Consider the following 11178-nt stretch of genomic DNA (forward strand, 5'->3'; position numbering starts at 1 on the left):
CCACAGGTAAACTCACAGAAAAAAAATGAACGCGTCTGAGAGTTTTATGAAGGAGTTTGGAGACAATGGAACGCTTTGTTCATCCTACGAACGTAAGAGAAAGTTCAGTAGAAGCTGAACATATGTTCAGGCTTGAGTGAACACTTGCTGCTGGCTTATTAACTGTGGAGGGTTAACCCACGATAATACAATAAGCCAGGAGAGCTCAGGAAAGCTAAGTAGTGTGGCTTATTTTCACTGGGTTTCTCAGATGTTTTTCTGTTGACTAGTTATTACGTATGTTGTTACCTATATGTGGTTGTAGGGGTCGAATCACAGCTCTTGGCCCCATCTTTTCGTTGGTCGCTGCTAGATTCACTCTTTCCTGGCTTTGAGAGTTTAGCCGTATGGGTCTTGCCTTTGTAAACACTTCACTCTCCGGATTGTTCCACTTCCTGACAACTCTAAGGCTAAATAAATACTTCCTAACATCCCTATTTAGCCTGGTGTTCCTGTTACCCATCTCTCAAACAGTTTGTCATTATTCACCCTACGAATTCCTCTCGGTATTTTGTACGTCATTATCATATTCCCTCTAGTTCTCCTGTCCTCCAGTGTCGTCAAGTTGAGTGCCCTTAGCCTCTCCCCGTAGGACATACCCCTTAGCTCCGGGACTAATCTTGTTGCAAACTTTTGCACTTTCCCCAAGTCCTTGACGTGTTTGACCAGGTGTGGGTTCCACACTGGTGCTGCATACTCCAATATGGGTCTGACGTATACAGTGTACAGTGTCGTGAATGACTTGTTACTTACATGTTGTAACGCTATTCTCAGGTTTGCCAGAGGCGTATTGATGCAGGAGTTATTTACTGCTAGGTGCTGTTAGGTGCTGTTTACTGCTAGGTGCTGTTAGGTGCTGTTTACTGCTAGGTGCTGTTAGGTGCTGTTTACTGCTAGTTACTGTTAGGTGCTGTTTACTGCTAGGTGCTGCCAAGTGCTGTTTACTGCTAGGTGCTATTAGGTTCTGTTTACTGCTTGTTACAGTATTAATAAACCAAGCAGTATTCCTAAACCCAGCAGGGCTTGTCACATTGTGAGGCTCCAGCGGGTTTAACTAAACCGTCCAATTGGAAAGTGTTCAGACATAACCCACAGAACACGGTAATATTCACCTTTTATTCACGGCATGTTATGTTCACGAGAAAGTGTGCACCCGGGTGTACACACACACACACACACACACACACATACACACACACACACACACACACACACACACACACACACACGTGAGTAAAACCTCTGGAATCTAAAATTTCATTTCTGATTGAGCCTGTGAAATCATTTCCCATCCTGAGCTTTCTGTTCCACTACCGTGACCGCACCTAAATTACTGGGAACGGTTGAAGTCCCTTGATCTGTATTCCTTGGAACGCAGACGAGAGAGATACATGATAATATACACTTGGAAAATCTTAGAGTGATTAGTACCAAATTTACACACGAAAATCACTCCCTATGAAAGCACAAGACTCGGCAGACGATGCAACATCCCCCCAGTGAAAAGCAGAGGTGTCACTAGCACGATAAGAGACCACACAGTAAGTGTCAGGGGCCCAACACTGTTCAGCAGCCTCCCAGCATACATAAGGGGGATTACCAATAGACCCCTGGCTGTCTTCAAGAAGGCACTGGACAGGCACCTAAAGTCAGTACCTGACCAACCGGGATGTGGTTCGTACGTCAGTTTGCGTGCGGCCAGCAGTAACAGCCTGGTTGATCAGACCCTGATCCACAACGAGGTCTGGTCTCAGACCGAGCCGCGGGGGCGTTGACCCCCGAAACCCTCTCCAGGTATACTCCAGGTATACAGTGTTGGTGGAGTCGAGATACAGCCACCGTGATCACAGTATTGACTGTCAATATTATTTGTCCTTGGGAATGAATGAATCCTCAGCGCTGGGCAGGTTCTACTGGTTCATGCTAGTCAGGTTCTACTGGTTCATGCTAGGCAGGTTCTACTGGTTCATGCTAGGCAGGTTCTACTGGTTCATGCTAGTCAGGTTCTACTGGTTCGTGCTAGGCAGGTTCTACTGGTTCATGCTAGGCAGGTTCTACTGGTTCATGCTAGGCAGGTTCTACTGGTTCATGCTAGTCAGGTTCTACTGGTTCATGCTAGGCAGGTTCTACTGGTTCATGCTAGTCAGGTTCTACTGGTTCATGCTAGGCAGGTTCTACTGGTTCATGCTAGGGAGGTTCTACTGGTTCATGCTAGGCAGGTTCTACTGGTTCATGCTAGGCAGGTTCTACTGGTTCATGCTAGTCAGGTTCTACTGGTTCATGCTAGGCAGGTTCTACTGGTTCATGCTAGGCAGGTTCTACTGGTTCATGCTAGGCAGGTTCTACTGGTTCATGCTAGGCAGGTTCTACTGGTTCATGCTAGGCAGGTTCTACTGGTTCATGCTAGGCAGGTTCTACTGGTTCATGCTAGGCAGGTTCTACTGGTTCATGCTAGGCAGGTTCTACTGGTTCATGCTAGTCAGGTTCTACTGGTTCATGCTAGGCACGTTCTACTGGTTCATGCTAGGCAGGTTCTACTGGTTCATGCTAGTCAGGTTCTACTGGTTCATGCTAGGCAGGTTCTACTGGTTCATGCTAGGCAGGTTCTACTGGTTCATGCTAGGCAGGTTCTACTGGTTCATGCTAGGCAGGTTCTACTGGTTCATGCTAGGCAGGTTCTACTGGTTCATGCTAGGCAGGTTCTACTGGTTCATGCTAGGCAGGTTCTACTGGTTCATGCTAGGCAGGTTCTACTGGTTCATGCTAGGCAGGTTCTACTGGTTCATGCTAGGCAGGTTCTACTGGTTCATGCTAGGCAGGTTCTACTGGTTCATGCTAGGCAGGTTCTACTGGTTCATGCTAGTCAGGTTCTACTGGTTCATGCTAGGCACGTTCTACTGGTTCATGCTAGGCAGGTTCTACTGGTTCATGCTAGTCAGGTTCTACTGGTTCATGCTAGGCACGTTCTACTGGTTCATGCTAGGCAGGTTCTACTGGTTCATGCTAGGCAGGTTCTACTGGTTCATGCTAGGCAGGTTCTACTGGTTCGTGCTAGGCAGGTTCTACTGGTTCATGCTAGGCAGGTTCTGCTGGTTCATGCTAGGCAGGTTCTACTGGTTCATGCTAGTCAGGTTCTACTGGTTCATGCTAGGCAGGTTCTACTGGTTCATGCTAGTCAGGTTCTACTGGTTCATGCTAGGCAGGTTCTACTGGTTCATGCTAGGCAGGTTCTACTGGTTCATGCTAGGCAGGTTCTACTGGTTCATGCTAGGCAGGTTCTACTGGTTCATGCTAGGCAGGTTCTACTGGTTCATGCTAGTCAGGTTCTACTGGTTCATGCTAGGCAGGTTCTACTGGTTCATGCTAGGCAGGTTCTACTGGTTCATGCTAGGCAGGTTCTACTGGTTCATGCTAGGCAGGTTCTACTGGTTCATGCTAGGCAGGTTCTACTGGTTCATGCTAGGCAGGTTCTACTGGTTCGTGCTAGGCAGGTTCTACTGGTTCATGCTAGGCAGGTTCTACTGGTTCATGCTAGTCAGGTTCTACTGGTTCATGCTAGTCAGGTTCTACTGGTTCATGCTAGGCAGGTTCTACTGGTTCATGCTAGTCAGGTTCTACTGGTTCATGCTAGGCAGGTTCTACTGGTTCATGCTAGGCAGGTTCTACTGGTTCATGCTAGGCAGGTTCTACTGGTTCATGCTAGGCAGGTTCTACTGGTTCATGCTAGGCAGGTTCTACTGGTTCATGCTAGGCAGGTTCTACTGGTTCGTGCTAGGCAGGTTCTACTGGTTCATGCTAGGCAGGTTCTACTGGTTCATGCTAGGCAGGTTCTCACCACGGGTGAGGATCGAACCCGCAGTCAGAGAGTCATTAAACTCTAGACCTAGGCGTTAGCAACTGGACCAGCTAGCTACAATAAGATTCATCCAACTAGGTACATTTCTACACCATAGGAAAGTTAGCATAGGCCACCACTGTGACCACAAATGCAAGTTATTTACAGACTTGTAAAACTTTTGACAAGTGCGCCCATGGGGAGAGTGCTCTCAAAATACGTCCATGAGGAATGTCTGGTTATTTGACCTTCTAATAAGGATTCCAATGGAAATAAGTCACTTTGACTTTTTGGGGTTATCCTAGGTGGATAATTTACACAGATGTTACTATGTAATAATCGCGGACAAATGATATAGGATGCAAAATAACCACGGGGGGGAGGGGGAGAGTTGAATGATAGCTATAGACTTTCTGTGGTGCAATCAACGTATCAGGAGGTTGACATGTTGCAGAAAAGAGGAAGATGTCCATGCAAACACTATCACGGGGTTCCTCTGGTCGTATTTGTTTGGACATTCTCTTTTCTGCAGCACTGCGATCTCCTAATGATCTGTTTATTGCAACACGGAAGGCCTAGAGCTGTCATTCAACTCTCCCCGTGGTTGTTTTGTATATGTTACTATGTATGATCATTTTATGTATACCTGTATCTAAATAAACTTGCAAATACAATATAAAGGGCAGTAGTAAACAGGAAAATCGTAGATTGTGACAGTGAAAAGCTGTGTTCTCTCAGGACAGTGAAAAGTTGTGGTCTCTCAAGACAGTGAAAAGTTGTGTTCTCTCAAGACAGTGAAAAGCTGTGTTCTCTCAGGACAGTGAAAAGCTGTGTTCTCTCAGGACAGTGAAAAGCTGTGTTCTCTCAAGGCAGTGAAAAGTTGTGTTCTCTCAAGGCAGTGAAAAGTTGTGTTCTCTCAAGACAGTGAAAAGTTGTGTTCTCTCAAGGCAGTGAAAAGTTGTGTTCTCTCAAGGCAGTGAAAAGTTGTGTTCTCTCAGGACAGTGAAAAGTTGTGTTCTCTCAAGGCAGTGAAAAGTTGTGTTCTCTCAAGGCAGTGAAAAGTTGTGTTCTCTCAAGGCAGTGAAAAGTTGTGTTCTCTCAAGGCAGTGAAAAGTTGTCTCAGGACAGTGAAAAGTTGTGTTCTCTCAGGACAGTGAAAAGTTGTGTTCTCTCAAGACAGTTCTGCCTCATATACGATATAAAAGCACAAATGGTACTGTATCTTCCTTTGAAGATGATACTGTAATCTGTATGAGAGTGATGTCTATAGAGGAGACAGCGAGCCTTCAAGCTGATATAAGCACGCGGGGCCAGGAGCTGTGACTCGACCCCTGCAACCACAAAAATAGGTGAGTACAGTCTTGCAGTGGGCATCAGAGGAAATATAAACAAGTCGGGAGCTGAAGATCAACTGGAGCCACTTAATGTAACAAAGGTTTCCTGTGAGGCACCTGGGAGTAACAATGTCAGGAGACCTGACATTTAAGGAGCCTATCAATATTATTATCATAACTGGAAGAAAGATGACAGACTGGATAACTAGGGAAATAAAAAGGAAGGGTTGCCAAGCCAGTGATAGTCTCCAGGTCACTCGTTCTCTCTGGTCTGGAATATTACTGTGCACTAGCGGACCCTTCAAGGCAGGCGAAATTACAGAATGGTAAAATAGAGACCCTTCGTGGCTGGTATAACCTCAGTCGAGCATGTAAATTACTGGGAGCGCTTGAGGTCCCTCAAATTGTACTCCTCAGAGCGTAGACGAGAAAGATACATCATAATCTATGGGCTTTATGCATGCGCGACTAAAATATCACCCAGTTATTATTATTATTATTATTATCTACATCTGTGATAGTCTGGAGGGACTGATCCCAGATCTGTATATACAAATCTCTACATATAAAAGCAAAAGACTTATCGGAAGATATCTCTATGTAAAACAGGGGCCGTGAAGAGTGCACCGAGAACTTCATAAGTGTAAGAGGACCCTGACTTTTCAACATCCTTTATGCATAAGGGAAATTACTAATTAACTCTCCTTGTCCTCAAGAGGGAATCGGATAGTTCCCCGAAGTCAGTTCTTGATCAGCCGGGCTGTGGTGCATACCCTGAACAGCGTGCGGCGAGCACTAACAGTCTGAGTAATCAGTCCAGCAACCAGGAGGCCTGGTCTGGCACCAGTTTGAGGGAGCAGTGACCCCTAGTAGCTGGCTCTATCTTCACCCCGTGTTGCCAGCTGTGCGCACAGCTGGCTCCACCTCCTGTTCCATCCCCCCGGCGTTCTCCATTATCTATGTCGACAGCTACAATCTAAATCTATGTCAAAACTATCGTTACTGTTAGAATATTCACTTCTTCATCGCTGGAGGCTGTTTTTAACTGTCACGATGTTTCACTCTGTACAGAGCTTTATCAAGTCGTGATTTGGGCGAAACATCGTCGTAATAGAAGCTTGTTCTGCAACCTGTGTTGTTCTTTTCTGTGGGAAGTACACTGTGGGAAGTACACTGTGGGAAGTACACTGTGGAAAGTACACTGGCTAGTTCACTGTAGCTAGCATACTATGGGCAGTACACTGTGAGCAGTACACTGTGGGAAGTACACTGTGGGCAGTACACTGTGGGCAGCACACTGTAGCTAGCACACTATGGGCAGTATACTGTGGGAAGTACACCGTGGGCGGTACACTTTGGGCGGTACACTGTAGCTAGCACACTATGGGCAGTACATTGTGAGCAGTACACTGTGGGAAGTACACTGTGGGAAGTACACTGTAGCTAGTACACAATGGGCAGTACACTGTGAGCAGTACACTGTGCGCAGTACACTGTGGGGCAGTTCGCTGGTGTAACCACAAAAGAGCATTATATATAATCTTTAACAACATGGGCAGGTGTGGGTGACCTCTGACCCGCGGGAGGAAAGTCACATTTAAACTCTGACCTCAGGTGACCCTGAATTTAAACCCCTTACCCACAATTCCCGCACAATCATCCCACTTCTTCTCATTATCGCCGTAATAAACACCTCACTTGCCTCCTAAGTTCTAATTACATTACGCATGGTGACAGTAAGAACGTTTTTTGCATAATCTGTTCACCTTGAAGACAATACTGTCCTGTTATGTGGGAAACTTGGGTCAGAAAACCATGTATTTCCCCTCTAGTGGTCAATTTATCGCACTAAATTTTTTGGGGGGGTCGAGGAATTACGTGCGCGTGTCCCGGGCGGAAGGAGAATCCTGTTCCTCCCTGGGCAGACGGAGTATTTGTAAGGGAGATAGATCTTCCGGATTTTAAGAGACGACTTCTATCCTGCTGAAGCTTATAGACATAATGATCTATCGTCTATCCTGTATGATTGTTATGAATTACAGCATACATATGTAGTCTAACTATATATACGAGAGTTAGTCTAGGCATGGTAGGTTATAGTACTGGGACAGGATAATGGTAGTGTGTGTCTGTGTCTGGTGGGAGTGAGAGAGATAGTAGAGGGCTTGGAAATCTACGACGAGGCTAGTTCCTGAGAATAGCTATTTGTTTCTACCAAGATTAATGACTGTCGTGTATTATGTAGGTGTGTGAGTCAAGGAAAGTAGGTGAGTGACAGGCAGTTGGAAAGTAAAGATCAAGATTCCTCGTTGTCACAGGTCCCTACACAGGTCCCAGCTCAGGTTCCAGCACAGGTCCCTACACAGATCCCTACACAGGAAGCATTTGACTTGTACTCGTTGGAATGCAGGAGAGAGAGATATATCATAATCTACACTTGGAAAATCCTGGAAGGAATGGTCCCGAATCTGCACACAGAAATCACTCCCTACGAAAGTAAAAGACTGGGAAGGCGATGAAAAATGCCCCAAATAAAAAGTAAGGGCGCCATTGGTACACTAAGAGAAAACACCATAAGTGTCCGGGGCCCAAGACTGTTCAACAGCCTCCCATCAAGCATTAAGGGAATTACCAATAAACCCCTAGCTGTCTTCAAGAGAGAGCTGGACAGATACCTAAAGTCAGTGCCGGATCAGCCGGGCTGTGGCTCGTACGTTAGACTGCGTGCGGCCAGCAGTAACAGCCTGGTTGATCAGGCCCTGATCCACCGGGAGGCCTGGTCATGGACCGGGCCGCGGGGGCGTTGATCCCCGGAATAGCCTCCAGGTAACCAGGTAACCTCCAGGTAACCAGGTAACCTCCAGGTAACCAGGTAGCAGGTCCCAGCTCAGGTTCCAGCACAGGTCCCCACACAGGTTTCCACACAGTAATCAATGAATCAGTAGCAATATTCTGACTTGAGCAGTTCCCTTGCGTCACTTGTTACTACCTCAGAGTTTATATGCTACAAGATGACTGTCACCACCAGCCACCACACACACGTGTGTTCATTTATCCATTCCTTCTATATATTCACTCACTGTATTCAGTTATTCACTTCTCGACCATCTTATTCAACATCCAGTACATACACCAGATGTTACAGAAATGATATAATTTCAGCTTTTCAGAAGTGTGTATGTGTGTGTGTGTACTCACCTATTTGTACTCACCTATTTGTGGTTGCAGGGGTCGATTCACAGCTCCTGGCCCCGCCTCTTCGCTGATTGCTACTAGGTCCTCTCTCTCCCTGCCCCATGAGCTCTATCATACCTCGCCTTAAAACTATGTATGGTTCCTGCCTTGTACTTGTACTCGTTGGAATGCAGGAGATAGAGATATATCATAATCTACACTTGGAAAATCCTGGAAGGAGTGGTCCCGAATCTGCACACAGAAACAAGTGTGTGTGTGTGTGTGTGTGTGTGTATGTGTGTGTGTGTGTGTGTACTCACCTATTTGTGGTTGAAGGGGTCGATTCATAGCTCCTGGCCCCGTTTCTTCACTGTGTATGTGTGTGTCAGTGTATGGAGATTAGAAAGCTGGTCTATGTGGTGTTTCACAGAGAAAGTTACTTGAAGCCCATGTGTGTGTGTGTGTGTGTGTACTCACCTATTTGTTATTGCCGGGGTCGAGTCATAGCTCCTGGCCCCGCAGGGCTGTGTGTGTGTGGAGGATGTTTACATATTTAAAAGCGATATATTTTAATATTATATTACATTCCTTGGCTGTCTCTCTCTCTTTCTCTCTCTCTCTCTCTCTCTCTCTCTCTCTCTCTCTCTCTCTCTCTCTCTCTCTCTCTCTCTCTCTCTCTCTCTCTCTCTCTCTCTCTCTCTCTCTCTCTCTCGTTTTTGGTAAAAAAATTAGATGGACGGAAAGTGATAAAACTGGGGAATGAGAGGTAATCAGGTTTAATCCGAGGAAGAGGAGGGTAGCTCCAACTTCTTGGATCAAGCTACTTTGATAACATTAATAATAATAATAATGGTGTTTGCGCTTTTGTTCACAATGAAAAGCACACAGATTCGAACCCTGAGCGTGACGGGACGGGGAGCGGTAAATCCGCAGCAGTTATACAACCCCTAGGGAAGAGGAAGAAGAAAAAGAAGAATAACTCATTTGGATTAATAACCCGGTGGGTTAGTAACCCAGGTGGTAACCCAATAAAGCCACTGTCAGTCACCAGACTGGCTTATTATCACTGGGATGTTTTAATCCTAACCCCCAGGATATTACCTACAATTCCATCAGTCAAGATGCCACCGTCATTAGGACTAAGTAAGTTTAATTAGGTACAGCTATACATGAGTACAGTTAACGTACCTAGTTATCTCACTAGGATACCCCAAAAAAAGTCAATGCGACTTACTTCTATTGGGGTCCTTGATAAGTAAATACGGTGCTTGAAGGGGAGAGAACACAAATAACAGTAAAGAACATAAACAAGTGTTCATACCTGTGCCCTTGGAGTCCTGTGTGTCACCTATCCACTGTGGCTGGATAAACACCACAATGTTGATGATAGCAAAACAGATGGTGAACACTCCCCACAGGACACCTATCGCCTTGGAGTTCCTGATATAACTAGTGGTATAGATGTGTGACTGATCAGTATATTCTATATTCTTCTCCATCTTCTTCATTCTTGGCGACTCTTCCTCTTTCTAGCCTCACAAATAACCCAAGACTCTGTGGCTGTCGGTTTTTACCTATTTTATCCTCTTTTCCGTTGCGGTTAGTTATTTGTTAGGTTTAGCTGTCTGGCGCACGATCATATTACAGTCGTTAACAGACGCAGTAGAATAACCTGCAGAATATAGGAATATACGAGTGAGAGAAGGTGGCAGAGATGGCCTTGACAAACTGGTCCCCACGATGGTAAACAGGATAAGATTTACACACACACACTTCACTCTTGTTTTACTGCTTTAAAACACCCCCTTAAATGTATTTATGTATCTTTTCATACATAAATATTCTTTCGCACTGAATTCCTCAACACGGCGCATGTGTAATCTCCCAGTGGGAAATATTTTCTCACAAGAAGTCTTGGGAGAGTTGTAAAGGTCAGTCAGTAAGGATACCAGGTAGCTGTATCAGACACTTCACACGGTATTTTCCGCTATACACTGTATTATCTTGGTATATATAGCCTTGTTTCTAACCTCTGTATATACGAAATAGGTTCACGTCGGGGGTAAGAGGCTAGAAATTAGGTTGTAACCTCAGGGAGGTTGAGTTTGAAGTGGAGAGAAGAGCTGACTCGTCCCTCTCAGTGTGCGAGGAGACAATGGCTGGTGTCGCTACCTACATATTTGTTAGGTCTCTCTCTCCTGTCTTCGTCCCACCTCCACCCACCTTCTAACTGGCTTATAACAATCTTCTGCAAGTACACGAAGTTTAGAAGGGTAGTACGCGTGCCGGTATTCCCAGAGAGTTCAGTTTTCATTCATCTTGAGAGTGTTACTTGCAGTACCGTTATGTATGGAGTTACTCTACCATGTACTTCTTCTGACCCCCATCACTCCACTCTTACCAACGCTATACTCACTAAAACTACATTCCATTATCTAACAAATACATTTCCTTCTTCAGTGCTAATAAATTCTTGGTATAAATACAACGCTGACTCGTCCCTCTAACTCTACAGAGTCGAAAAATAGGTAAGAGGTGAGTATATCGAGGAGTGGAAGTTGAGGTGGTGGTGTCAGCCCTGGCTGCCTGGGGGGGCATGTGAAACCATTCCTTGCATTCTGGGTTAATGCGGTTGAGACGCAGCTCCTGGGTCCCAGGTACTCACCTACCTGTTGCTGTGGGGGGTCGAGCCTCGGCTCCTGGCCGGGAAACACACGTCACCACATTTAAATCACTTATCAAGCACATTGGATTATTATCATTAAGATTAGAATTATTATTATTATTATTATTCAA

General features: G+C 45.5%; 1 protein-coding gene across 1 annotated transcript in view; it reads right to left on the reverse strand.

The window, feature by feature from the left end:
• LOC138852376 (LHFPL tetraspan subfamily member 3 protein-like) overlaps positions 1-10757 on the reverse strand; it is a 23566-nt gene extending 12809 nt beyond the window's left edge. The window contains exon 1 of the mRNA XM_070082667.1: positions 9704-10757. Within this exon, the coding sequence (XP_069938768.1) occupies positions 9704-9890 (187 nt within the window). The 5' untranslated portion in view covers positions 9891-10757. The remainder of the gene's footprint in view (positions 1-9703) is intronic.
• Positions 10758-11178: the final 421 nt, after the last annotated feature.

The sequence above is a fragment of the Cherax quadricarinatus genome, chromosome 7 (assembly GCF_038502225.1).
Source record: "Cherax quadricarinatus isolate ZL_2023a chromosome 7, ASM3850222v1, whole genome shotgun sequence".
In the NCBI taxonomy this organism is placed as follows: domain Eukaryota; kingdom Metazoa; phylum Arthropoda; class Malacostraca; order Decapoda; family Parastacidae; genus Cherax; species Cherax quadricarinatus.